Here is a 27,444-nt window from a genome sequence, read left to right on the forward strand (position 1 = left end):
TGCGTAGTCAGCATTGATATGGCTGTGTTTGCCGTCCTTCGGTCGCAATACTCAGGGTCTCTCATTTATAGTATCAACTCGAAGACTTGAGAGCTTATATACACGTTGATTGGCTAACTGGGGGAATTGGGGCTTCACGTGTCAAACAAACAATCCTGGATGATTATGATGAAACGATTACTAAGACCAGTCGACTTATGCCTGCACTCGTATAATCGATCACTTCGAGATCCATGTCATGTCATCTGCACGAACAATGAGTGACGTTCCGGATATTATTCAAACGCTCAGATAAGATAAAACCCATGAAACGAACAACATCGCCAACGAATTGATACAAACACCAAAAGTCGGTAAGGCTATCAAGTTACACAACCAACGGGAAATAATGCAAGTGGCTTACCTTGCGTGACATGCCACGGAAATATCTGTAAGACGAACTGCAAGGCTGAGCAAGATATTTTATAGCTCGACGACTGCTGTAGGTCGAAGCAAGCCATGTTGGAGATCTTCAGGCCCAAGGTATCATCGCTTGAGCGCCACCTCTCGCTACAGCACAGATGATCTCGGCTATCTGTAGAGTCGAATAGATTAGGTTGTTGACGTTTGTTAATCCATGCCTGTAAAGCATTCGAAAAGCAAGGTCCCAATGCATCGGCAAACTGCATCGTCCCAAAAGGGTATTCATCAAGCGCCCATTCGTTCCGAGAAACCAAGATAACTAACTAACTGACTGACCCCCTTTCAAATCTGTTCGGAAATTGCCACGCACGGCATCAGACTCGAGTGACAGCGGAACATAGATAACGTATCATTGCATGTTCTCCGAATTGGTAGAGTGATCGGCCTGTTTTCTACTATACGTAGTATTCGCTGTATATGTATCGACAACAAAGCTTCGGCCCCCATCTCCCCCCCCAAGACCATGCCTTGGGACTGGCAAAAGCTGTGCCACAACTCTCTATATAGAAACGCCCGATGTTCGATGTTTGATGTTCGGGGCCTTGATCTTGCCCGTACCCATAGACGTCAAGTCAATGCAACATGCTCCGTCCATGTTCACTAGCCGTCTCCGTCTGCCACTGGCTGCCACCCGCCAGGTGCGTGGACCCTGGACACTGAATGATTGACAGCTGCCAGTGCCATAATCAGCACAATATATATCGATATCCTGGCCTGCGTCATGGCTTTGTAATTCTTGCTTTCTCTCACAATCCCATTATTCCTGCTCTTTGATAGATACTTACCTATCACGTACGTCTTCTTATCCCTCATATTTTGGTTACTTCCGCTCAGAGCACGACATGTACGACTCGTTCTATCTTTCGATCAAGATGACGTCTTTGCTTCCTTCGATGCCTTCTCTTTCAATGGGATTGGTCGTCTTGGGTATGCTTGTGATTGGCATCATCGCCTTCAACGTCTTTGTATATCCCTTCTATGTATCCCGTCTTCGACATCTCCCCGGACCAAAAGTAAGTAAACCCACCCTTCGCTTTCGTATCTTTCTGCTAACGTTGTTAATAGGACAATGCCTTCTTTCTCGGACAGACTGCAAAGTTCCTTCAGGTTCCTTGGTTTCCTGAACTCCTTTGCAAGTGGTCTCGCGAATTCCCCGATGCGCCCATTATTCGATACCTGAACTTTGCCAACGACGAGACACTGTTTGTAAACAGCATCCAAGCATACAGGCAGGTCCTCCAGACGAAGAGCTCGTACTTTGTGAAGCCTGCCTTTGCGAAGCAGTTCGCGCATGAATTCATCGGCGATGGACTTCCCTTTGTTGAAGGCAAGCTTCACAAGGCCCGTCGAGCAGCCATCAGTCGTAAGTACAACCAACCCTGATACAAACTGAGACCAATGCTGACTTCTTCTTAGAGCCATTTTCGGCTGCTCGACTCAGAGCCTTCTCCCCCGTTGTTAAGCAAAAGGCCGAACAACTGATCGATGTACTGACCCAGCAACGCAACGAACACGGTAACGTTGAGAGTAAGTAACCCCCTCCCCCCTTTTTCGGTGCGACTGAGCTAACAATCTTATAGTTGAGAGCAACATTTGGAAAGCAGTCCTCGATGTGATTGGACTCGAAACGTTTGGCCTTGATCTTAACCACCTCGAATCCGACGAGTCTCCGCTGTTTGACACCTTTACCACGATGATGCAACCCTCGACGTTTGGCCATGTTATCAACTACTTGAACTCACTAATCCCGATTCGACAGTATTTGCCCATGAAGGAATGCATTGAGTTTTCTCAGAGCTACGCCCGAGCCCGGGAGTTCATTGTAGGTTTGATGACGATCCGACGTAATCAGTGCGAACAAGGCCTTGGCCACGAAAAAAACCGAGACGCCCTCCAGTGTTTGCTGGAACACGCCGACCCCGATTGGAACGACAAGAGAATTGTTGAATATGTAAGTTGCCCCCCTGAGTTCTGGACGTTGTGAATTGTGCTAACAGTGGTGATAGGTTCTCAATCTTTTGATCCTTGGACATGACACTACAGCTTGTTCCATCACCTGGGCCGTCCACGAGCTGTCACGCCGACCGGACTGCCAGCAGCGCCTGCGAGACGAGATCGCAAGTATGGACAGCACTTGCGGTGTGCCTGTCTTCAGCGATATCGACAAACTCCCTTATTTGCACAACTTTGTGCGCGAAGTTCTGCGACTCTACTGCGCAGGTAAGTAACCCATCTCCCATCCCCTGGTATTAGAAAATTGATTAGCTAACATGTTTATAGTGGCCATGGCACCTCGCCAAGCGACCGAAGACGTCGAAATCGATGGGATCATGATCCCTAAGGGAGCCGTGATCCAACTCTCGCCCGCGGTGATGAACACGCACCCTCTGGTCTGGGGCCCAGACGCGCAGGAGTTCAATCCTGACCGCTGGAGCGATCTCAGAGGCGACACGAGAAGCGTGTACGCCTTCGAGACGTTTCACAACGGGCCCCGAATGTGCATCGGTAAGCAGCTTTCTTTCATGGAGATGAAGATCATGCTTGTAGAGATGGTGCGCAAGTTCAAGATCGAGAAACCTCTTGGAAACGAAGAGAAGCAAGTTGAAGTTGCTGGACCGGCTTTTACATTGCGACCAAAGGAGAATTTGGTTGTGCGTTTGGTGGAGATGTAAGACAGAAGATGAGAGAGAGAGAGAGAGAGAGAGAATATTAGTTGGTTGGGCCACTTTGTTTTTGCTGACACATTATACGGATTTTGGGGAGTTTTAGGATACTACACGACATGGACGACAGGACATGACAGGCCATGGCATAGATGACATGATATTGCATTAGATATTGGTTGGATTGGCATTTAGACACAGACAGATTCCTGAGAGGCGGAATCAGGTGACTTGGAAACAAGAGTCACGATAGATTTGTGCATGCAGATTATGAGCAATAAAACGCATTTTTGATTCTTTTTTTCATGAATGAATGAACATGTTTCTATCATGACTTGTCTCATGATGAGGAGACTATCTAGACTATTGACAATATTCACCCCGCAATTTCTAGGCCCGCCTGTTTCTCGAACTTTCCAGGGAACACGCGCTTAGAAATCCAATCAAAAGCTCTATCAAACCCTCCCAAAATCAAGGGTCCTTTGCTCTTCTCTCCTCTAAACTTGAGTACCCAAGTTACGTGTGTCGTTGTGGCTCGCTCACTGTTTCCAGTAACTCCCCTGCTTCTGTCTTCTAGAGCCAACAGCACAGCTTGTTCCCGTCACTTTCTGCACGCTCCATACTGCGACTTTTCTTGGTTCTGTTCCTCCTGTTTTCTTTGCTCTGCTGTGCAGTTTATTGTTCTTTCTTTCTTTGCCATCATAATATCAGCCAGCGCCTTTATAGATACCGGGCTCTCTTGTCCGAGCATCCGAAATACAGTAACGAATCTTCTATTACGGCATTAGTTACTCTCCAGTCTTACCACATCTCACCACCACTCACACCCAGTCTCACGCACCGCACTTGACTCAACATGTCTAAGTCACTCCAGCTCAAGAATGAAGGGAACAAATGTTTCCAGGCGGGGGACTACGTCGGCGCCGATAGCCTCTACTCCAAAGCGTGAGCACACATAATCAGCACAGCACAGCACAGCACAGCTTAGAGAGAGAGAGCCTATTCTGACAAAGATCGCAATAGCATCATCGCCGACCCCAAAAATCCTGCTCTCTACACTAATCGCGCCATGGCCCGTCTTAAGCTTAATTATTGGGACTCGGTGATCACCGACTGCGAAGCTTGTTTGCAGCTAACGCCTGACAACATGAAGGCCCGGTACTACCTTGCGCAAGCACAGATCGCTCTTCGCGACTATGACGCTGCGCTTGAGAACGCTCTGCATGCGCACAAGCTGTGCGCCGCTTCGGGAGATCGCTCGCTCGCTGCTGTGACGGCTCTCGTTCTTCGCTGCAAGAAAGAGCGCTGGGACGATCTCGAGAAGAAGCGTATTCGCGAGTCGCAGGATCTTGAAAGGGAGATGCTTGAATTATTGACCAAGGACAAGGAGGCTATGCTAGCGGATACGGATGATGGAATGGTGAAGCAGGAAATTGAGGAGGAGAGTGATGCCAAGATTGAGAGGATGAAGGAGATCTTTGAAAGAGCAAGGGCAGACGGTGAGAAGAAGAGAGAGGTTCCAGACTGGGCCATTGACGATATCAGCTTTGGATTCATGGTTGATCCTGTCATGGTAAGTTACTCACCACGGTCGAATGCCACGCTTGCTAACAAGGTACAGACCAAGACTGGAAAGTCATACGAGCGCGCGTCTATCATGGAGCACCTGAATAGGCATCATAGTGACCCTCTCACGCGCGAGCCACTTGTGCCTTCTGAGCTACGGCCAAACCTGGCTTTGAAGCAAGCCTGCGAGGAGTTCCTCGAGCAGAACGGTTGGGCTGCTGATTGGTAGTACAAGAACAAGCAAATGACGATGAAAGTTGGCAGCAAGCGGATCGGAGGTCTTTTGACTAAAATCTTATTAAATGCTTGGAGTTTCAGGTGTTCAGAAAGCTTATCCCAGAGATGCTTTGGACTGGTATAGCGTAACGGTTTGAACGAATTCATGAAAAGTAATAACGGCGATTCTCCTCCTAATCTTGTACAATCACTCGTGCTATCAGTGCTGCAGCCAGTCGTTTCATAGATAGCATCTTTTTAACGTATACAACTGATCTTTATTCATCATGTCGTGTTCCTATCCTCCACTGACCCGGCCATCATGTCCCAAAGCAGTTTTGTATATAAAGGTAGTCATCAAGCTCGCGCTCCGTCCAAGCCATGTTCTATACCCTACTTAACCCAGGCGTGACGACATTATACAATCGCTATGCAACCGAATAACCCAACCAAGCGAAACCCAACCCAGTAGCCCAAAAGGAATGAACTCCAATAGCGCCGTGCAAATGCATGTTTTCACCCCTTCCTTGCTCATAGTACCACCCCGAATGCTGACATTACCCATCGGATTTGCCCCTAGAGAAAAGATGGGCCCGGCTGACTATCGTCCTTGACGAGTCCGGCCCGCTCTTCCTCCGTTGGGTCCGCGACATGCGATGTTGATCTAGACGATGAGTGAGGCCGCCGGAAAACGTTATGGAATGAAAACTGACGTCGTGTCGTATCCTGAGGTTGTCCATGAGGCGGGGGCGTCGGAGGCGCAAGGCTGTCACCACTTCGGAATGACGCCCCTCGGTACTCAGTATCCTGTCCATTGTACTCGTGCTCCCGAGTTTGACCGTAGTAAGCGGCGTGTTCTTCGTCGGCCTTATCCCGGGGGACGGCAATCTCAGTCAGGGGGACCGGGTGCATCGGGCTGCGGGGCCGCGGTTTATCGTCTTCATGATCGTCGTTGGCGTGTCGGCCTGAGAAGTTGGTGAAGCCTCTGGCTCTACCTCGAATGGTACCTGCAATGCTAGAGAAGAGTGTGTTTGTTTCCTGACGGTTGTCATCGTCGCTATCGTCTCCGTCTTCGACCGGCGGGAACTGCGACATCCCTAAAGGTGGGTGCCTTGGGCTGCTTGGTCTTACAGCAAAACGGGGTGAGGCGGGAGGCATCGGTGGTGGAGGCGATGTCACTGATCCTGCTCTAGAGCTGCTAATCGTTCCGGTCCTGAATGTCATTGTTCGTCTTCTTCTCAAGCCATCCCATTCCCACTCTGGCTGCTGTCCATCTTCTCGGATAGGGTCCATTGTGTCCATCATCATCTTTTCCTCGTGGAGTCGCTTGAGCTCTTCGGCTTCCATTCTAAGTCGTCGCTGGGAGATCTGTCGCACGATGGCAGCGGCTCCGCGGATGGCATCGGCCTTGGGTTCTGACTCTGGCTGTTCCTGTTCAGCAATAGTCTGGATCTGATCGAGGTCGCCGCTGAAGACTGCCGCATCGGGCACATCCTTTGCTGATTTTGAAAGCTGTAGTAAAACTACTCCGGAACAAATTGTCAAGAAACCTAAAACAACGGTGACGATAGACTGGGCAGTGCCCTTGAAACCTTGGAAAAGAATTGCTGACGTGATAATAGTCGTACTGGTAAAGTAGACGTAATATGTCGGGGTAACGAGGGCTGCGTTATAGATGTTGAGCGCTTTCTGTGACGAGTTGTTAGCGACTGAGATACAGCGGAGAACTGGGCCCTTACGTTGAGATAAATGATCTCTGTCAACAATGTGCCAATGACAAAGACGAATAAAACCCATAGGAACCATTCCTTGTACTGAGGTTTGCCGCCGATCCAAGCAATGATGGCAGCACCCAGCCCTTGAGTCGAGACGACACTGAGTCCACCAATCCAGCTGCAGATTGAGATATAGACCAACATGTTCTTGTTGCCATATCTTGGTCCAGCCCATAGTGCAGTGGCGATAGATCCAACTATGATGAGGCCGGCATAGGTGAGAAATCCGGGTGTAATAAAGTATTTCTGCATCTCTTGAATATCGCTGACGGATGATGTATGCGGAGCATTCATAACAATAACAACCGAGCCGACAATGCAGAGGAAGCAAGCAACTTTCCCGACCATACTGAGGCGCTCTTTGAGGAAGATGGCCGAGAGGATAGCTGTGATAACAACGGACAATGCGCCGAGAGGAGTGACGAGAATTGCATCGGTGAAGGCATATGCGACAAAGTTGAGGATTTCGCCAATGATCATGAGTGTCATTCCCGCCCACCAGTAGAAGTTTTTGAGGTATCCATATCCTTCTCCGGCAACCTCATTGTATTTCTCGTTGGCGCGCAATAACCCGACCTTCTTTAGGACGAAAGAGATACCGATAAAGACACCAGATCCAACAGCCAAACCAATACCGACGGGTTTATAGAATCCAGGTCGATCGCTCGGGTCGCCGCCGAGGCCGCCACTTCGTACGAAGATATCGGCGTCCATTGCGGTCCGATAGTCGATGTTCAAGACGGAGGCGGAGGAGGAGAGTCGAAGAGGAAATCTAGACTCTATTTAGGACCACATGTGCGATGGTGACGGTATCGGTTGCGGCAGCGACGAAGGACTTTCTCTGGTTTATAGGGGTTGAAGCAAACTCTATAAGCTCATAAGAAAGATGAACAATTGAAAGTATGAGCCTCGGAGAAAGTACCTAACGATAATGTAGTTCTAGGAAGAGAATATACAAGAAGAAAGGTTGAGAAAGCAAATAGTCTGTCTAGTGCAGGGCTTTGAAGTTACTGTATGAAAGTAAAGAATCTAGAAACCTTGGAAACGGCGTCGCACACCCCAGGCCCAGCTGGGCCAGCTTCCATCCATTTGTGATGAAAGAGCCTGGATGAATGTGGGTGGGCTCCTGAGACACCCCAAAAGAACAAGTATCGATACATGCGATACCCATTTAGGCGCTGTCCCCGCTGCAAGCTGCCAACTCCCAGTGGTCCCCAGCCAACCACTTCACTCAAACCTAAACAAGCTACTAACAGAACAAGCTCCTCCATCTGCTGTTACCGGTCCATTGGGCGGAGATCTTAGCGTTGTAGACATCAAACAAAAAAAAGAACCTACCTGGACGATGGATCTATGTATGTATAGTACGTACGTGGTTCGGCATGTTAGTGACAGTCAATACCCCGAGGCCGAAATAAGAGAGAGATCATTTATAATTTCCTTGGCCACGATTAATTAATCAACTAATTAATTACCACCGGGGCATTCCAAGTTTACGACCGAAATGCCATGGGCCATCACCCGCTCAACGGGCTCTTGGACCAACGGGCGCTAAACAAATCGACGTCAGCACCTCATCCATGATGAGCCTGAAACCCATGAGACCTGTGAATCTGGTCTGCTTCAGTGGCTGCTGATGACTTGGAGATGTTTGATAGGGGTCCTTGTATCGATCGATGCTTGACCTGCCCATCTCGGTAAGCCCTTGGCGCAGCATTTGGGGACTCTGATGTACAGGTACTTGATGGCCCTCCGCCCCCCAAAAAGCCACTTACATACGTACGTCGAGGGGCTAGATGATGACGATGAAGCATTGCGCATCTCCTGGCCAAAACTCATTCCGTTGGAGACGGAGTCTAAATGTTGAAGATTCTTTCTCTTGAATTGATCGAATTGACCGCTTCTACTCACCCGCATGTTCTGTAGAACAACATTGTCAGCTGTACTGAACTTGACCGCTGGAATAACGAATGTTCTTACTGAGCTGATGGTGGCTTCAAAACTGTTAGGCCAAGGCGGACTGTACTCAAGCGCATCCGCCAACGTGGGGTCGCCCCAGGAAGCAAGAAAACCTCTGGTGTTAGACGGAGGTGTCACAAATACCCAGTTCAAACCCACATAAACTCATACTGAGCTTACTCAAGTCTTTTTGTCATTTACCATAGAGGTCCTGAGTTCTCTTGCCTCCCTTCGGGCGGTTGTTCGGTGGAATCTAGACCCAAGGTCTGGGGCTCGTTTTCAGCTTCCAACGTTCAAACTATGATACTCACTGAAATCTATCTCATCCTATGGCCTATTGTTCTATGTAAGATCCGTGTCCGTTGGAGTTAATATCGTCAAAAGATGTGATCAGCACTATTCATCAACCATGTCCATGACTCCCGAACCCTCCGGGCCACAGCACTCATCTCTCCCACCGCATTAGTTAATGTCTGGCCTTGAGTCTCTCACAGCCAGCAATATGGGACTTTCCGAAGCTATTTCTGTCTCGGGTCGATGCTGCATGCACACACGACTCAGCCTGTTTCGACTCCACACACCAACTGCGCATGTGGTGTTTCAGAGAATGTTATTTTCTTTTTGCCCAGTGATCGACAGCGAATCGATAAGTTTCGATGTCTCAATTTCCTGGTGGGTCGACAAATCGACCGGCTGCACCCTCCGAGGAAGCATTGAGTTCCATTAATGTTGATCAAGCGAGGTTCGCTTGATACGAACACGAACTAGGGCTGACGATATATGGCGTAGTTCTGTTGGACTACAAAAGCGTAGAAATCCTTTGTACTTGACCGCTCTTATAGTGGGCAGACATTCAAGACTTCGCGCGATTATAGTACCATCTAGTCACCAGACTCACGACTATAGCGTGCTGCCATGCAGCTTGACGGACCGTTTAAGCTGCATCTGCGTGGCGTCAAGAATTGAGTGATGCCGTGTGGCTTATGCTAAGTTAATCCATAATACATATAACTTTGTCGTTTCCAATCGTGTAAAGGGGGTATCTCGATCTTGTATTCATAAATGCCATGATGCAACCCACTCCACTGAAGACTAACGTTTCCCATCTCTTGCTATCCATGCCATGCCATGCCATATCGTGCTATTTCTTCTGAACCGGGACAATCTCCTTCAGCCACTTCTTAACCCTCTCATCCAGAGGTAACTTCTTGGCCTCCCCTTCGCTCATTTTCTTCGCAAACTGCTCTTTCAACTTCTTCTGAAGGGCCAGTTTCTTCGCGTTATGCTCTGCCTGTAAAGCCCTACTTCTGGCGCGCGATTCAGCTATTCGTCTCTGTTTTCTCGCCTGATGCTCTACTAATCGCTCAGGAGGCACAGGCTTGCCGGTATGCTTCTTGACCTTGTGCCAGAAAAGCTTATGCTGCACCTCAAAGTTGTTATGGGCGCTATTGTACATCGAGATCCGGCCATGGCTTTCGAGTAATTCCTTGAATACAATTTTGTACTCACTCCTCGTGGCTGTCTTGGAGAATCTGAGGCCCATGTCGATGACGGCGCATGCCAGTTCCTTGGAGCCAGGGAGGTCGAAATTGATCGCCATGAGAAACGATTGTGCCTCGGGATGAAGTGCGTGCAGAGGAGTGCCTAGGAGAGCTGACCGGACGATTCTAGGAATGAGTGATTTCGGTATTTCCTTTCCGCCGTATTGTTGCCACTCAGGTCGGGCTGAAGGAGACAACGGTTCCTTCGTGCCCGAATCCTGTGGTTTGGGTGGTTCTGATACTGCGGATGTATCCATCTTCTGTCGCTTGGCCGGGTTCCTCGGTGGAGTGCATGGCGTTTCTTCGCGTGATAAAGCTCGCTTCCTGGTGATGGGCTCTGGTTCCGCATTCTCAACGGGCATGTCGAGGACAAGAAAGCGCAGAGAGCCATATGAGCTCACGTCGTCAAATGCGTCATATAAACCATCCTCCGTTGAATCATAAACATCTGCATACTCATCATCTTCCCCTTCATCTTCCTCTTCGTCCTCTTCATCCTCCTCGTCCTCTTCTTCTTCGTCGTCGTCGACTTCTTCTTCTTCAACTTTATTTATTATCTTTCTTCTCTCATACTCCTCATCGTCATCATACTCGTACTATGAACGTCAGTCTCACCCTGAAAATGAGACGAAAAGTCGATACATACGCTTGTTGTTGTTTCATCAGCAGCCTCAGCCACAAGCATAACTGTTAGAGCCGTTGCGAGATCAAGCTGCTCTCTCCGGGTCATCTCGTTCTTGATAATGTCCTGGACGACGATATCCTCGATTGTCTTTGAGTCAATTCCCGAGCCTTCCGGATACAGGTTTTTCGGTAGCCACGACATCTCTCTGGGGGCTCTGTCGCACTTATTTTGAGGTGAAAGTTGATGATGTCGATGGCAAGAGGTGAGATTCTGTCCTCATCGTTATTTTCTAGCAGGAAATGGTTGATTTTATTCCGCTCGTCAAGGTCCGATAAGGCGAGTGAAGAGCCCAACTGGTGGGGGAAATGACCATCCCTGACCAATCACAGCCTTTTTCGCTGACGATAGGGCCGTTCTAGAATTCTGAGTGGCAGAATTTACTTGGCATGGTCGCTTATCTCGTAATTTGTGTTCCGAGGCCGAGTCTCGCGAGTCGAGGCCTCTTGTTGACTAACACATGTAACCATGTGGCTTGTTATTATATATCACTACTAAGTTCACAACGTTAACTCAAGCATGTGTTAATAAGCTACACATGCTTTTCGCGCTCTAAATTCTCGCGTCTAAAATTCCCTTCAGCCACTTTAACTAACGGTTCAACCAAATACCGATGGTCCCCAGTTTTTAAGGCTAAATGCCCCTGGCTCCTGAAATTAGAATGTCGCTCTTTTACCAGGAAACAGATCCTCCGACCCATTCTCAGCTGTAGCGCTGACGGGAGACATGTTTGAAGCGTACACGGCCCTATCAGTCTAGTCATGACCCTAGCTTTAAGAGGTTTACTCCCAGCATTAGTTGTTTGAGGACGATACTGTGCATTGAACAGCCTCCAGGTATGAACCAATAGCTTATATGGAGTGAGATGGAGATACAGGGGATCCTTCGTGTCCGGATGGAGTCTTGGTCGCCTTAAATCAATTTTGAATCCTTCTTAAGGGATCCTATTTCCTGGAACTTTCGCGTCTGAGCTGTGCTAGCTTGTTCCTTCGTGTCTTGTCTTTGCCTCTGTCTCTGTCTTCGTCTTTGCATTCTAGCTTGCGCAGGCGCAGTTCTATATATCCACTTAAAGTACGTCCGCTTCGAAGTTATATACCGATTGATTGTCGTAATCCCTTCCTACAATGGCCAACAAGAATGCAAAGTCTCTCTACGAGGCTATTCCAGAATGTATTAGCGGATGCTTCGACATCAGTGTTGCTAATACCGGCTGTGCCAACAACGACTACGACTGCTGGTGCTATAAGCCGAATCACCAGACCATCGTTGATACGTTGGAGCAATGTCTCTCAAATAAGGAAAGGAAGACGAAAAAGAAGTGTACTGAAGATGACGAATTCGGTATGTCGTTGTCGACTCGGCAGGCGAATGCTTCACTAACAGAAGTCAGAATATGAGAATAGTTATTGGAAGATCTGCGAACAATATTGGGAACCTTATGGAACAGCTACCGAACCAACATCATTCCCCACTGCTGTATCATCTAAAACCTCAGCAGCGTCGACAACGCTGAAGGTCTCGACAATAGTCGCTACTACTGCATTATCTGAAGAGACAGCCGCGGCGGAAGAATCTACGTGGACGAGCCTCGCACCAACTGAGACTGGCGACTCCGAGCAAGCACAAGCATCTGATGAAGCAGACACAGTGGAACCTACCCACAGCGGTCTCTCGCCAGGAGGAAAAGCAGGAGTGGGCGTTGGTGTTGCAATTGGTGTTATCTTAATCGGTGTTGCCGTCTTCCTCTGGCTGCGTGAGAGGAAACGAAGACGCTCAGTCGAAGAACAGCTCAGAATTGTTGAGATAGAGAAGGCCAACGCTTCTCAAGAAGTATATTATGTTAGCAAGGGATTGTACGAGATGGAGGGCGATCGGCCTCATGCGGAGGAACTTCGTGGATGTATGAGAACGCCAGAGCTTGGTGCTGCAGAGATGATAAATTCAAGCAGCGTGACGCACGTGGGACCCGTGAGTCCATCTGATGACGATAGGGACTCGTCGTTTTCGACACGGAGTCACTCATGGCCCATCTCACCTGAGAGTCCAAGTCGTCAGGAGTCAAGAGGCCTGGGTGAGATAACGGACAATAACACGGCCAAACCAGCGGCTACTTGATGAGTTATTGTCTTATGACCATCAGACTCTTTTCTATACAAACTTACTTACATGATTCTTCTTTTATTGTTATTTCTAACGACTTGACATAGCTGTCAGTGGTGAGAGGAGGACTCAAACGAAAAGCCCCCACTCTTTGGTATTGACATTTGGATCGATAATTGAATACTGGTTTTTGGCTGTTTGAATTGCTGGAGTCGGTCACAGAAATTACTGGTATAAAGGCCTGAGCTCGGTGGCATTCTCTAAATTTTGACCCAGTCAACATCACCCTCGATACCAAGATCGACATTCCACACATACATTTCAGCAACAGTTCATCGATTCGATCAAACTTCAAGATGTCTGAAAACCGAGACACTATCATCCAGCTCCTCGAGCGTCTCAAGCAGGAGAAGCATCCTGGCGCCCAGACCCTGAAGGTATTCCTAACCACACAGACAGCTTCGTATGCAGCAGAACTGACCGAGTCACAGGACTACATCAACGAGACCTCCAACCTCAAGGACGTCATGATGGCGGTTGTTAAGGACATCGTCGCCGCGAAGAATGTTCTCGGTCTCACCGGTGACCGTGCTGCTGGACTCAACGCTTGCCGTGAGGAGCTCTGCTACGCCTACGTAAGTCACTCTCTTCTCTTTGCTGCTGTCCATGCTGAAAAAATATAGGACAAGCACTGCCGCACCACTGCGGATGGCTACGACCGCCTCTTCCATCCTCGATTCACCTGCCGCATCCAGACCTTCAAGGTTCTTGCTGCAGAGGATCAGGTCGAGGTCGTTTTCCGAATCCCGCTTCGCGAGTACAACGACTCGCCTCACGTCCTTGAGCCTGGCAAGTGTGAGGTCTCCCTCATCGTGAAGGAGAACTAGTTGAGCGCTCGCTCATGATTTTGACCTGACTCGGAGCTTGGGAAATCATCACGTGGTGGAGACAGAGAGACAGAGTTGCAGAAAGCACAGCGAGATCAGATGGCTCGGACAGACTTCTAACTATAAAATCATACTTGGCATTTGCTTAGGACTTACCAGAATCATCCCTCAATCATTAATGTTGCTTGTGATAGTGATCATCCAATGTCTCCCATGGCGGGGAATAATAATCTATGACGATCTAACCAACAGACGATAACACTCGCGTTTAGTCAATTACTTGAAACAAAATGCGGGTAGTATGTAGATAAATCTAATTTGGAATCGAAGAAAATATATTTTCCTCTTCATCTTGAGTCTTTTAGTGCAGATGGGAAGATATCATAAAGCCTGGTATTGGGAGTACTGTTTCCCCCTCTCCACTATTTTATCTCACTACCAAATCTCCCTCTCTCAACATCGTCCTCTACTCCTTCGATTTACAAACAACACCCAAAAATGGACACGAGCATCAATAAATCCAATGAAATAAATGAAGGAGAAGAAAATGTTGCTCCTCTTGCTCCTTTTAGTTGTCTTGTTTGTCGGAAAAGCAAACTGAAGTGTGATCGTACAAAACCTTCCTGCAGTCGATGCAGCAAGCAAAGCTATGATTGCGTTTATTCTTTATCAAGGCAACCGTACCAAAGCAAAACCCGTGGCCAAGCAAAAGAGTTGGAGGCCAAACTTGGTATGTGGTGTCGCTACCAACAAGCAGGATGATTGTTGAACTCGGTCGCGATAGGACGCCTGGAGAGACTGCTTAGCAGCTCGCAAGAGACGGGGGCATCCAACATCGAAAGCAGCCAAAGCAGATACAATCCTCTTGCAACAGTTGACGCCACGCCGGATAGTCAAGAGGAAGACGCCGTTGTCAGGCTGGGCCTATTTGAGGAGTCGCCTCCTCGACAGTTGATCGAAACATTGTAAGATGCCCTGCCATACACTACAACCCATTGCCTCTGATTTAGTAAAAATTGCATCAGAATGAACATATACTTCAGCAGAATCCATCAGGTTACACCCCTGCTACATCGCCAGAGATTCATGGCATCCATCTTCCTGCCGGACCATATGAAGCCTCCGATGTGTCTTCAATACATCGTTATGGCCTCTGCTGCAGAGACATCTGACGCCTACCGCCACCTGGGCATGGTATTTTACAAGCGTGCCGTAAAATATCTTCAACAAGACGACTTGGGTGTATGTCACGACTGTCTCCCTTCAAGACACTTGCTAAGCAAAGGACATAGGACACCAGTGAAAGCTCATTAACTCTAGGACAGGTACAAGCCAGGGCTCTGATATCCTGTTTCGAAGCTGAGCACTCTATGTTTTCAAAGGCTTCTATAACACTCTGTTCTGCCATTAGAGCTGCACAGATGCTAAACCTGCATCAAGTTGACTTCGCCAGATCGGGTGGGGACCAACATGTTGACTGGATAGGAGTTGAAGAACGACGCCGTACATGGTGGACCATATTCTGCTATGATCGCTTTACCTGTGCCACGACTGGATGGCCAGCGCTTATACATGATCGTAACGTGAGTTTCCCGCCAGAGTCCTTCTAGCATACCATTGAGCGCCGTTCTAGATCAAAACTCGACTTCCAGCCTCAGACAACGCTTATGAGAACGGCCAAGAGGAGCACACGCGCTTCATCGGAGACCAGTTACTCGAATCCGAACAACACTCCACATTTGCTGGAGCTGTGCTCGCAGCGCATATCTTCCACCGCACCATAGAACATACTGGATCGAATAACAGCCAGTATCAAGAAGATCAGGACTTCAACGGAGACTTGTACTGGCAGAGGCATAAAGGCATTGATAATGATCTCAAGTTCATGTTATTGATGCTACCAAAGAATCTTTGTCTTCCTGCCAACTACAGGACTCACAACGCTATTTTCGTCAACGTCATGTTGCAGACTGCTACTATCTGCCTTCACCGAGCAGCTTTGTGGAGGATGAAGTCGAATTTACAGGGGTTACCGGTTTACCTGATCCGGCTATCTCAAGACCGTCTACTTCCAGCAGCTGAAGAGATACTCAACATTTTTAGAATCATACCAGATCTTGGTGCGACGTTTACGAACCCCCTTATTTGCTTTGCTGCATATATGGCTTCTCTAGTATTTATGGCAAGTACATCTCCGACAGAGCCTGATAGAGAACATGGTCAGAATCTAGACTTCACACTCAAGATTTTGGCTACTTTTGGTAATACAAATCTCGTTGCCAATGCTTTGGCGAACGAAATTGTCAAGGAAATGAAGAAATGTGGTATCACATCTCCTTCCATGCACAAGGTTGGATATCAATACTATTTTTTGTTATACAGATACTTACAATTCATCATAGGTTAACTTACAAGAGACACCACTAGATATCCCATTACTCGCTACGCAACGTCTTTATTCCTATCCACGGAGTTCGTTCTCTTGAGGATGCTGGTAAGCAAAGAAACTGGCTGTCACCTTCTCAATCATTCCACGAGGCTTCCAAGACGGACACCACTACTATTACAACCCTAATGACTATTACGACTGTATCTTCAGCCTTGATACGCAAAGAAACGAGCCCCCGAAAGACCACCTCCAACGAATCTCTCAACTATTTGGGAGCAAAGTCGCTGTCTGTCTCGAGCCAAGTTCCGAATGTCATCAACTCAGGGTACTCCTTTCTCAAGGCCTTCAAGTCCGCACCAAAACCCTGGTCCTTGAACCACTTGAACATATACCCCAACTCCTTGACCATCGCCATGATTGGGTAAACAACAAGACTATAGGTGTATGGGAGATCTCGTCCCGTCTTCTCCTTGAAAATTCTTTCGAATTCCTCGAGCGTCAGTTCGTCACCTGCAAGTGACACGGCACGGCCGGCATATTTCTCAGGCTGAAGGAAGGCCTGTGCGCCAGCGACGCCCACATCGGTCACTGTGACGAGTTGAAGAGGTTTATTCTTGACAACTAGCTTCCATGCTGTGACGAATGACTTTCCTAGGAAATTATCTGTCAAGTTTTCCATGAAGGCCACAGGTCGAATGATGAACCATTGCATATCAGTACCTGTGGTACGGGAAATCAAGTGCTTCTCAATCTCGTGCTTTGTAATAAAGTGAGGAACTTGAGTTGGGTTGTTCAGAGAGTCTTGGCCGTGTCGATCAACTGAAGTATAGACAAAGAACTTGGCCCCAGCATCCAATGCAGCATCGACAAGACCCTTTCCCTGGGCTACTTCAGCACCATCTCCTTGGCCCATAGGGGACTATTTACAGGATCATGTTAGCATCTAAACTACAGCCATCAATAAGCGAGCGTACTTACCTGGACACTGAACACTCCCCAAATCGGCTGTTTTGTAACTTGGCGGGCATTTTTGAAGATTGTGGCTGCGTCAGACAAGTCTCCCTGGACAAGCTTGATGTTGGATGATTTCTTGAGGAGCTTCTGAGCTGAAGGAGAATTGGGGTTTCTGGTGACAGCGAGAATCTCCACGCCGGCCCTTTGCTTGACGAGTTGATTGAGAACAGCACCACCTTGCTTTCCGGTCGCACCAGATATGAGAATTGCTCGTGACATTCTTATGATGTTCAAATTGTCGACTTCTGAGGTAGAGTGGTTATAATAGTTTAGACTGATAAATCAATTGTCTATGGAGGTGATCTATCAGACATACTATATAGTATTTTACAACAAGGCGACCAGTCATCACGATCTGTAATCATTGTGATAGGACTGTGCTCATTATAAAGCATATCAGTGGCCGGTGCCCGAATACACCGAAGCTATGACGGCCACAATCCCGGGTCCATAACAAAACACGGGTTGACTATTGAACTCCGGTGTGAGAGACGGCCGAAAGAGTGGAGACGGATTAATTTCGCCCTCCGAATTATGCGGTTCCGTCCCGACCAGCTCCGATCTTCATGTTCGGATCAACTATCATCGGCAACACCAGCCGCCAGTTATGAATGTGGATCATTCATGGCAGTGGTAATGAAACCATCAGTGACATAGATATCAAGTTTGGCCTGCCAAGGAAAAGAATAGGTACGGCGAATCTGTAGTTTTGCCGAGGCCTACTCAAAATATCTGCGCGAATTGAATTCTTTAGATATCGGTATTCAAGTTGTGGCAGCATCTTGCGTCCTAAATCCACCACTCTCGGGTGATCATCATTCGATACTATCACAAACTATTCATGGGAAATGAAAACTTCGAAACTCAATGCGTCTTTTCGGTGGTTTTATTCTAATTGAGGTAGTTCCTCATGCCATAGAACAGGTCGAGATTATCTAGATGAGAACTCAATTCGGGTTACCGGTGAGCGTTATCGGCATAATAAGTTAATGCAGTGTAAGGTTTTGAATTGCTACTTCTAATAGAAAAGTGAAGCTCCTTAAGTCATGAGACAGGAATGAAGAAGAAATAGGTATATATCAGAGCATCTGCACATCAGGCGCTGATGCGCCTTACATCTTGCTGCATACTGTGCATTACACTGTCTGATACTGTGCTCTACAACCAAAGGTCGGCAATTTGTGGATGCGTTTTGAAGCTTCACCCGAACAACACTATCGCGACCCGTGAAACCATTGGGAGCTGGCCCGGCCCAGCATTACCTCCCAGCCATGTCTGCCGCTCTCTTCAGATCACGAGCTGCCGTCTCCGGTACCCGAATTGCTTCCTCCGCTCGTCCTACCATTCCTAGGTCACAGCTCGTCCAGCGCCGCAACGCATCATCTTCCTCTTCGGCCGGTGACGGAGCGGCTCTCAAGCTTGCCCTCTACGGCACTGTTGGCGCTGCTGCTCTATACGGCTCATACCTCTACGCTACTGATACCCGAGCTTTCTTCCACCGTTGGGTTATCCCTCCATTCATTCGCTGGGCTTTCCCTGATGCTGAGGACGCTCATCATGCTGGTACCGTAGCGCTGAAGGTGACTTATGAGTTTAACCTTCACCCTCGAGAGCGCGACACAACCCTCGACTCCCCTGAGCTCGCCGTCAATGTATTTGGAACCGAAGTGTCGAACCCAATTGGAATCTCTGCTGGTCTTGACAAGGATGCTGAGATCCCAGATGTACTGTTTGAGCTTGGAGCTGGTATCGTCGAGGTTGGAGGCTGCACCCCTCTTCCCCAAGAGGGTAATCCCAAGCCTCGAGTTTTCCGTGTTCGCAGCCTTGATGGCATGGTGAACCGATATGGTCTGAACTCTCGCGGAGCCGACGACATGGCTATTCGACTTAGGGATAGACTTAGACGGTTTGCCCGATCTCTTGGTGTGACTGAGAAGGATGTTCTCAATGGGGGGGCCAATGTTCCTCCTGGCAGTCTACGCAAGGGCCGTCTTTTGGCTGTTCAGATCGCCAAGAACAAGGAGACGGACGAGCGGGATGAGAAGGCCATTGCCGATGACTACGTATACTGTGTACGAAGACTAGCTCGCTACGCTGATGTTCTGGTCGTCAATGTCAGCAGCCCTAACACACCCGGTCTGCGGGACCTTCAGGCTACTGAGCCCCTGACAAGACTTCTCAGCGCTGTAGTTGACGAGGCCGCCAAGACTGACCGAAAGCAAAGGCCCAAGGTCATGGTCAAGGTGTCGCCTGATGAGGATGAGGATACTCAAATGGAGGGCATCGTTGAGGCTGTTCACCGAAGTGGCGTTGACGGAGTTATTGTGGGCAACACAACTAAGAGACGGGATGGTCTTGTTCCCGAGGGTATTAAGCTTACTGCTCAGGAGCAAAAGAATCTCATGGAGACCGGTGGCTACTCGGGCCCAGCTATGTACAGCCGCACACTCGATCTTGTTCGACGATACCGCAAGTTGCTAGACTCGCGTTCTTTCGCGGCAACCACTGGATCGCCACAGAAGGTTATCTTTGCCACAGGAGGCATCACCAATGGCGAGCAGGCACGAAGCATTCTCAACGCTGGCGCGAGTGTAGCCATGATCTACACAGCGATGACATATGGTGGTCCGGGTACCGTTACCAGGATCAAGCGGGAATTAAAAGATGGTGGAAAGAATTAGACATGCTATAGCAACATTTCACGTTTTATTTGTTCATCACAGGTATCAAAATGGGACAAGTTATGAGGTTCAAGTGGTTTTATCTGCTTATCAATTTTTTTCTCTACATTTGTCTGTTTCAATGTCAAAGCCCCCAGTACCCAAAAGAAGCTCCATACCGTGAACTCATGAAGAGTAATCAGCTGCTTCTCAATATTCTGACTTCACGTTGATTGGGCCCAGCCATATCAAGGGACGAAAGACTGGTCATCCAAATTAGATGTCAGTATGAACACTCCTCAACTCCAGGAAACGTAGGGGACAAGGAGGAATGGCTTAAAAACCAGGCTCCTTATCTAGCCACCGTCGTAGAGCATCGACATAGCCTCTGATCTCGCTCTGAAGTGCCTCCTGCCGCCCCATAGCATAAGTGCAGACGTCTCTCGCATGAAGCATTGAGCCTTCACAGGCCTAGATCACCAAGATGAGCACCATGTCCGCCGAGCTGCACGTAGCTACCCATTTGATGATTTAACAAATAGGACACGCAATTACCTAAGCCTCTATATGTAAATTATATAAGAGCGACAGTATGATTCGAGCATCTTATGAATCTCAACCTTGGCATCAATCTATATTCCAGATCTCATCAGGAACACCCGACTATAGACCCCTCCCTTCGACACTGCAGTACCGAAATAATGCAGGGGTCAGTCTCTCTACATACATACCTATATACAGGAGGGTTTAAGCAAAAAATGAGGTGCCGTACTAAAGATGTGACGACCAGTTGCAAGGGTAAATTAGTCACCCCAATATCGTTCTCTCAGAACACGATACTGACAGAGGAGTTTCGACTAGAATTTCTACCAAGCAAAGATCAAGCTAGCCTTGCTGTCATGGTAATCAACGTCAAAGATATCGGATGGCTCGTAAGTTATGGATAGTCAGTACATATATTTATTGCAGTACTGATAATCTGAACACAGGTCCTTTATCTACTCGACACGTTTTTCATATCGCCATGGCCCTGATCATCGCCGGCTTAATGCGATCCTGGCTCGATACTCAGGGCAGTTCATTTTACCAGCTCTCCTCAGTCTTCTGAACACATGGAACTTCATCTAAAGCACCAGACTTTCAGTTCATTGGCCAACGTCGGGTGTGGCTAGGTGCAAGTTTTCAGCAATCATTCAACGTCTGGGCCTCCCAACTTGAAAGAAACAACTAATAGTATACACATGGGTGTTAAACCTACGAGACCTTGGTTCTGTAACCTTCTCGACCTCATAATGGCAGACCTCCTCTGACCAGTGAGCAACTTTGCAACACTCATTCGACTACATCAAACAGGAGACCGATGAGATCGTTGTCGGGGCCACTAAACATCCGAACAATCATGGCCGCAGCCAAAAGGACTTCCAGAATGACGTCCAGATAGACTTGTTCACCTATATAAACACCGTGTCTCCGGATCACAGTGGGAAGAGGTCGATGGTCATGCATTACATGTTCATCTCAACAAAAAAAAAAACCTTGTATCCAGATAACTGTCAACGGATCCAAGTCACATATTGGAATAGCATATCAGTTAATGGAGTTCCTGAGAACTAGCGGCACAACCAAAGAATCTTGTCACGGTGGTATCGTTCTGAAGCTCCTTCACGGAACAGGCTCTACACAAGCAATATATTACTACGAACTAAGATGACTCGGAAAGCTCTGGATGATTTCAAATTCACCTTCTAAATAGTGAGTTGTCTCTGCTCAACTATTCAACCATTACCAAACATCATCTAGCTCTCCACAGCCTCTACAACACCTCTCACAACACTTTTATCACCGCAGTACTCTTTTCAAAACTTTCTGTCTCCCCAGAGGCCAAAAAAATCACTTTACCACTTCATTCTGTCTACCTGTTCTCCCACATTAACTTGAATTCTAACATCATATCCTCTCCTCAGACCCTGTTCGGGGACCCCGGTCACGGTGCACATGCCTCCGGCATTCGTGGCTTGCTGCGCGGGTTTTCGAAGCGCAGACCAGAAAGCCGACAGGATACAACTGCGGGAGAGAAGCGAGCGAGGAGATGGACACTCCCCAAGGAGGGGGAGTGTAAGAGCTGGAGTCTGGAGGAACTCCAGGTAGAGTATGAGATTCTACGTCGAAAGTACAAGGAAGCCGACCAGCTCTATCTGGACAAGGCCAAAATCACCGAGAGGAAGGTGACAGTGCACTCTGAGAACGTGGCGAACCAGTGCCGCGAATGGGTGCACGACTGCAAGAAGACCTTGCAGTCTCTGGAGGGTGATCTCAAACTGGTCATCAACAAGAAAGGTGTTAAGGCAGTTATTACACATGCCTGTAAGCATCCGACACAGGACAATGTGAATCTGGCAACGAAGGAGATCCATGACGCCGACAAGCGTATTAGGGCACGATGCAGGAATATTGGGACATCTGTCAAAAAAATGACAGAAGACTTAGGTAAACTTAGGATAATTCTATGAACTTGAGTAGGCTTAGATGACTTACCATAGGTTTGGTACTGTGTATAACAGGCGATACATGTAGTGTATAGACGTTCCACCAATAGGTCTTCATGCATACGGTCCGAAAGCATGCAAGAAGCCTTAGTGCATTCTTTTACATCTAATGAGAGTTGCGAATTAACCGCTGGCAGATTTTCAAATAAAGGGTGCTTTGTTCGTGTGGCACTAATAGGTATATCCATAGCTTATCTTTGTCCCTGTAGAGTTTACATTGACGAACAAAATGTATCGACTTTCGGGAATAACTATATAGATCTCAAGTTGCGGACAGAGTAGTATTCCGAAATATTTACCGTGTATCAATTGTGTCTCATGTAGGAGCCATTCACGTGCGCTCAATCTGCACAAGGCCGCATATAAGCTAAGATGAGATTCGGTTAGAGGCCTAACATCTTAACCTTCCAACAACCGAACAACGAACAACAGCAAACAATAAATTGACACCTGATATTTGACTGAATCATGGGATGCGACTGCTGTGGCCCTCCCGCACCAGCTGCGGAGTCGGTCACTGCTGAGACGCCCCCTCCAAGCGATATCGGAAGTTGCAAGGATGCTTGCCGTGATGGGAGTGACGCTGCCACTCAAGTCAAGGAGGAAGAGCCAGCAAACAAGGAACAGGATGATGATTGTTGTGCTTCTGGTAGCTGTGAGGAGCCGAACAAGGATGACGCCCCGGAATGCTGCCGCGGAAAAACGAGCCCATGCTGCAATGCTTCTTGCATTGACCGTATCGCCATACGAGAGTGTGAGCTGAGTGCCTCTCACAAGCGTAAGTTCCGCATACTCAAAATCACTGCTAGCGGCACATTGCTAACACTTTGCAGCGGATGCAACGGGTTGCGGCAGCTCTAGCTCCAGCTGCAATGGTGCAGCTGACGGCAAGGCATGCAGCAAGCACAGTCTATCTGCTCTCGACCGCTACGGTGCAACTCTGAAGGCGCTTGGGTGCATCTGCCGCGCTCTCGTTGCCCTGGGTCAAGAGTCGTGCTGCGAGACCAAAGGCCGCTCTGTTGTCACCAAGCAATGCTCCAGGAAGTCGTCTTCCCGCTCTCTGATCCGTAAATCAACGGACTACTGCTGCACCACCGGCTCTGTTACGAAAGAAAAGGCTGCGGAGAATCGTCTTCGCTTACGAAAGGGCTCCAATGAGAGTGCCAGGTCCGCCAAACAACCCTCTGTCAAGGAGAGCTGCACCAAGCCGTGCTGCTCCGTTGTCAAGCCCGACAAAGAAGCAGCCTCCAAGAAGTGTACCAGCTCATGCTGTTCTGGAGATAACGGAAAATACAACTGTGCTGATCCTAAACCGGTCAAAGACAAGGACAAGGACAACTGTTCTGCTGGGTGTTGTTCCAAGAAGGCTGCACCCAAGAGCCCACTCGTCGAAAAGAGCTGTGCCAGCAACTGCTGCAGCGATGGTGATCTTTCCAAGAAGATTGTTGAAAGCAGCGGGTGTCCCGATAAATGCTGCACAACTCAGCCGGAAGAGTCATTCACTGCCAAGAATGGACGAGTGGCTGAAGTTGCAAAGAGCAACTGCGCAAAGTCCTGCTGTGACGAAGAAATAGCGGCGATAGTCAAGGAGCTACCCAAGTCTACATATGCCAGTTCCTGCTGCAAGCCAGCTGAGAAGATCGTCACCAAATCCTCCGATAGCTGTGCCAATTCTTGCTGCGAGAAGGCTCCATCTATCACCTGTCGAGACTCTCCGGCGGATGCTTGTTGCGTGTCTACGTCGCCTGAGAGGAGAGTGAAGATAGAAACAACACAAAACCCAGCAGATGTAGAGAAACAGGCAACAGGAAAGGAACATGTGGTTCTCAGCATCTCCGGTATGACATGTACTGGTTGTGAGACTAAGCTCAACAGAACTCTCGCTACAGTCCCAGCTGTCAATGATCTGAAGACCAGTCTCGTTCTCTCACGTGCCGAGTTTAACATTGATCTTCGTCTCGGCTCAGTAGATGAGGTTATCAAGCATCTCGAGCGAACCACTGAGTTCAAATGTGAACGGCTTCAGACCAAGGGGTCTAGTTTGGATTTCATCGTGAATGGCAGCACGTCTGAATTTACTGGCCAAGCATGGCTTGAAGGAGTTTTGGATATGAGTCTTGTCGACAAAGATACTGTTCGAGTCTCATTTGACCCTAAGATCGTCGGAGCGCGAGACCTTGCTGAAAGATCTTGGGATCCTCCAGTTCAGCTTGCGCCTCCTCGCGGTGACTCCTCACTTGAAGCGGGCAGTAAACATGTTCGTCATGTTGGGTACACTACCATCTTATCTGCTGTTCTGACAATTCCTGTTCTGGTCATGGCTTGGGCTCCGCTTCCTGAGAGAGAGGTCGCATACTCTTCGGCTTCTCTGGCCTTGGCCACCATTGTTCAAATTGTGGTTGCTGGGCCTTTCTACCCGAAAGCTATTAAGGCTTTGGTCTTTTCTAGAGTCATTGAAATGGACTTGTTGATTGTTTTGAGCACAAGTGCGGCCTACGTCTTTTCTGTTGTTTCATTTGGATATCTCATTGCTGGCAATCCCCTTTCAACTGGTCAATTCTTCGAGACTTCCACCCTACTAGTTACCCTGATCATGGTCGGACGATGGGTGGCAGCACTTGCTCGCCAGAAGGCAGTTGAATCCATCTCAATCCGATCACTCCAGTCCTCGACTGCCATTCTGGTTGACGAGCAGACCGGCACAGAGCGTGAGATTGACGCCAGACTTCTTCAGTATGGCGATGTCTTCAAGGTTCTACCAGATACTAGGATCCCTACAGATGGAACAGTGATGAGTGGTTCATCTGAGGTCGATGAATCGATGCTAACAGGCGAGTCCAAGCCCGTGGAGAAACAGTTCAGGGGTGTTGTCATTGCAGGGTCTATTAATGGCCCTGGAGTTATGGCAGTTCGCCTAAACCGCTTGCCGAGCGAAAACACCATCAACGCAATCGCTGCCATGGTAGATGAAGCCAAACTATCAAAGCCAAAGCTACAGGACCTGGCGGACCGAGTGGCCTCATATTTCGTCCCCGTGGTTGTGGCGTTGACTATCACCACTTTTGTCATTTGGGTTGCAATTGGCATAACTGTCCGTGGCTATGGTGGCTCCAAGGCAACGACAGAGGCAATAACATATGCCATCGCTGTTCTCATTGTATCCTGTCCTTGTGCGATCGGACTTGCAGTACCAATGGTCATCGTCATCATGAGCGGAGTCGCAGCAGAAAGAGGCATCGTTTTCAAATCCGCAGATGCTATCGAAGTTGCTCACAAGACATCTCACGTTGTTTTTGACAAAACTGGAACCTTGACCCAGGGAAAGCTTTCTGTTGTTGCAAATGAGTGTGTCGATGAAAGCACTCTCCCTCTCCTTTTGGGCCTGATAGAGAACAGTCGTCATCCAGTCTCCATGGCTGTGACGAGCTACCTCAGGAGTATTGGCATTGAACCTTTGTCCGTCGGTGAACCGAAGAGTTTAACTGGTAAAGGCGTAGAAGCAGTTGTAAGGGGTCAGAGGCTGAAAGCTGGAAACTCCACATGGCTCAATCTCTCGGATAACCCTCCTATTCAGCCTATGCTTTCTCAAGGTCACACCGTCTTTTGTTTCACAATCAACGACGAGCTGCAGGCTGTTTACGGTCTCCAAGACGAACCTCGAAAGGACGCCTTTGCAGCGGTTGAAGCCCTGCACATGCGAGGCATATCAGTTCATGTGGTTTCGGGCGATGATGATACAGCTGTTCAGAACCTGGCATCCAAGTTGAACATCCAACAAGACAATGTGCGCTCACGGACTTCACCTTCTGGCAAACGGGACTATATCCAGACGCTCCTCGGTACTTCCACTGATCACAAAAAGCCGGTTGTCGTCTTCTGCGGCGACGGTACAAACGATGCAGTCGCTCTCGCCCAAGCCACCATTGGTGTTCACATGAATGAAGGCACAGATGTAGCCCAGTCCGCAGCAGACGTCGTTCTCATGCGTCCCGCTCTTGGTGGCATTATCACTATGATAGACGCGAGTCGAAAGTCGGTCAATCGCATCAAATTCAACTTCGGCTGGAGCTTCGTGTACAACACTTTTGCCGTTCTTCTCGCCGCTGGGGCATTCGTCAATGCCAGAATTCCACCGGAATATGCAGGTCTTGGAGAACTGGTGAGCGTTCTGCCGGTTATTCTTGCGGCTGTGCTTCTGCGCTGGTCGAAGATCTAGTCAGGATATTGAGACTCAATTTTGTAACAGCGCAGCTTCTGTTCACTCTCATTTGTCTTCGACCAGAAGTCCCGTAGCTGAATATTTCTTTCATGTTACGCTTGATTTCGACCAGCACAGTGTTTCACGCCTGTCGTTACCGGACTCTATTGCGTTGAATTTCGACGAGAAACAGCGTCCTTGGGCGCCCAGAAAATATCAGTACCCTTCTATCCAAGCTCCATGGTGAGCTTCCTTAAACTACTGCGAGTTCTAACACAGACTTGGTGAGGGCTGAAGGGAGACTCGTTCAGTTTCTCCTTCAGTGTTCACTCGCTTTGACTATGTAGGCAGATAGTCTTCATTGTTCGCCACCTTGGCTTTGTTACAATAGCGAAGCTAAGCTGAGCAATGCCATTGAATCTCATATAATCTACCATGTTTCTAGTCCCGAATTGTGATCTCAGAATGAAATGAATCGATAATCTATCATTTACACGCATTGGCCTCGAGCCACTCGTAGGCACACAATGTGGCAGTTATCAGTAATAATCTCTCTTATATATACTGCCAGAGTATAAATGCTTACCCAGAAGTGGGCCAGATTTCAGTTCATGCCTCCAACCATTATTACCCCCGAAGTCCGTTCCTTATTTTGCAATATTAGTATTACATAATTATACCTTCAGACCAACAAATAAACAAGCTCGCAAGGTTTCTCAGGCCGTTCCCAGAAATCAAATAACGAAATTCAAGATCCAAATACAAGTCCCCACGGTAACTCAGCCA

At 48.3% G+C, this 27,444-nt stretch overlaps 11 protein-coding genes; 8 read left to right on the forward strand and 3 right to left on the reverse strand.

The window, feature by feature from the left end:
- Positions 1 to 1,370: 1,370 nt before the first annotated feature.
- Positions 1,371 to 3,134, forward strand: FFUJ_04834 (related to benzoate 4-monooxygenase cytochrome P450; the record flags this gene model as incomplete). XM_023571832.1 has 6 exons in its annotated part: positions 1,371 to 1,475; positions 1,528 to 1,825; positions 1,879 to 1,989; positions 2,043 to 2,413; positions 2,469 to 2,682; positions 2,743 to 3,134. The coding sequence occupies 6 exons, from the start codon at positions 1,371 to 1,373 to the stop codon at positions 3,132 to 3,134; spliced, it is 1,491 nt and encodes a 496-aa protein (XP_023426071.1).
- Positions 3,135 to 3,981: 847 nt separating this feature from the next.
- On the forward strand, positions 3,982 to 4,920 carry FFUJ_04833 (related to CHIP protein (carboxyl terminus of Hsc70-interacting protein); the record flags this gene model as incomplete). XM_023571833.1 has 3 exons in its annotated part: positions 3,982 to 4,070; positions 4,149 to 4,698; positions 4,747 to 4,920. 3 exons carry the CDS (start codon positions 3,982 to 3,984, stop codon positions 4,918 to 4,920), a joined length of 813 nt encoding a protein of 270 aa, XP_023426072.1.
- A 563-nt stretch (positions 4,921 to 5,483) lies between these two features.
- Positions 5,484 to 7,396, reverse strand: FFUJ_04832 (uncharacterized protein; the record flags this gene model as incomplete). XM_023571834.1 has 2 exons in its annotated part: positions 5,484 to 6,596; positions 6,647 to 7,396. The coding sequence occupies 2 exons, from the start codon at positions 7,394 to 7,396 to the stop codon at positions 5,484 to 5,486; spliced, it is 1,863 nt and encodes a 620-aa protein (XP_023426073.1).
- Positions 7,397 to 9,782: 2,386 nt separating this feature from the next.
- On the reverse strand, positions 9,783 to 11,008 carry FFUJ_04831 (uncharacterized protein; the record flags this gene model as incomplete). XM_023571835.1 has 2 exons in its annotated part: positions 9,783 to 10,778; positions 10,829 to 11,008. The coding sequence occupies 2 exons, from the start codon at positions 11,006 to 11,008 to the stop codon at positions 9,783 to 9,785; spliced, it is 1,176 nt and encodes a 391-aa protein (XP_023426074.1).
- A 980-nt stretch (positions 11,009 to 11,988) lies between these two features.
- Positions 11,989 to 12,979, forward strand: FFUJ_04830 (uncharacterized protein; the record flags this gene model as incomplete). XM_023571836.1 has 2 exons in its annotated part: positions 11,989 to 12,205; positions 12,255 to 12,979. The coding sequence occupies 2 exons, from the start codon at positions 11,989 to 11,991 to the stop codon at positions 12,977 to 12,979; spliced, it is 942 nt and encodes a 313-aa protein (XP_023426075.1).
- A 341-nt stretch (positions 12,980 to 13,320) lies between these two features.
- Positions 13,321 to 13,851, forward strand: FFUJ_04829 (uncharacterized protein; the record flags this gene model as incomplete). XM_023571837.1 has 3 exons in its annotated part: positions 13,321 to 13,401; positions 13,456 to 13,599; positions 13,648 to 13,851. 3 exons carry the CDS (start codon positions 13,321 to 13,323, stop codon positions 13,849 to 13,851), a joined length of 429 nt encoding a protein of 142 aa, XP_023426076.1.
- A 498-nt stretch (positions 13,852 to 14,349) lies between these two features.
- FFUJ_04828 (related to Zn(II)2Cys6 transcriptional activator) lies at positions 14,350 to 16,337 on the forward strand (the record flags this gene model as incomplete). XM_023571838.1 has 6 exons in its annotated part: positions 14,350 to 14,581; positions 14,636 to 14,816; positions 14,898 to 15,093; positions 15,177 to 15,434; positions 15,485 to 16,201; positions 16,254 to 16,337. 6 exons carry the CDS (start codon positions 14,350 to 14,352, stop codon positions 16,335 to 16,337), a joined length of 1,668 nt encoding a protein of 555 aa, XP_023426077.1.
- A 168-nt stretch (positions 16,338 to 16,505) lies between these two features.
- FFUJ_04827 (probable nucleoside-diphosphate-sugar epimerase family protein) lies at positions 16,506 to 17,473 on the reverse strand (the record flags this gene model as incomplete). XM_023571839.1 has 2 exons in its annotated part: positions 16,506 to 17,159; positions 17,219 to 17,473. 2 exons carry the CDS (start codon positions 17,471 to 17,473, stop codon positions 16,506 to 16,508), a joined length of 909 nt encoding a protein of 302 aa, XP_023426078.1.
- A 1,052-nt stretch (positions 17,474 to 18,525) lies between these two features.
- FFUJ_04826 (probable orotate reductase (NADH2)) lies at positions 18,526 to 19,935 on the forward strand (the record flags this gene model as incomplete). Its single annotated transcript, XM_023571841.1, has 1 exon — positions 18,526 to 19,935. The coding sequence occupies one exon, from the start codon at positions 18,526 to 18,528 to the stop codon at positions 19,933 to 19,935; it is 1,410 nt and encodes a 469-aa protein (XP_023426079.1).
- Positions 19,936 to 20,813: 878 nt separating this feature from the next.
- Positions 20,814 to 22,424, forward strand: FFUJ_04825 (uncharacterized protein; the record flags this gene model as incomplete). XM_023571842.1 has 2 exons in its annotated part: positions 20,814 to 20,846; positions 21,879 to 22,424. 2 exons carry the CDS (start codon positions 20,814 to 20,816, stop codon positions 22,422 to 22,424), a joined length of 579 nt encoding a protein of 192 aa, XP_023426080.1.
- Positions 22,425 to 22,928: 504 nt separating this feature from the next.
- Positions 22,929 to 26,676, forward strand: FFUJ_04824 (probable P-type ATPase; the record flags this gene model as incomplete). XM_023571843.1 has 2 exons in its annotated part: positions 22,929 to 23,238; positions 23,294 to 26,676. 2 exons carry the CDS (start codon positions 22,929 to 22,931, stop codon positions 26,674 to 26,676), a joined length of 3,693 nt encoding a protein of 1,230 aa, XP_023426081.1.
- Positions 26,677 to 27,444: the final 768 nt, after the last annotated feature.

This window comes from Fusarium fujikuroi, chromosome FFUJ_chr02, assembly GCF_900079805.1.
Source record: "Fusarium fujikuroi IMI 58289 draft genome, chromosome FFUJ_chr02".
Classification (NCBI taxonomy): domain Eukaryota; kingdom Fungi; phylum Ascomycota; class Sordariomycetes; order Hypocreales; family Nectriaceae; genus Fusarium; species Fusarium fujikuroi.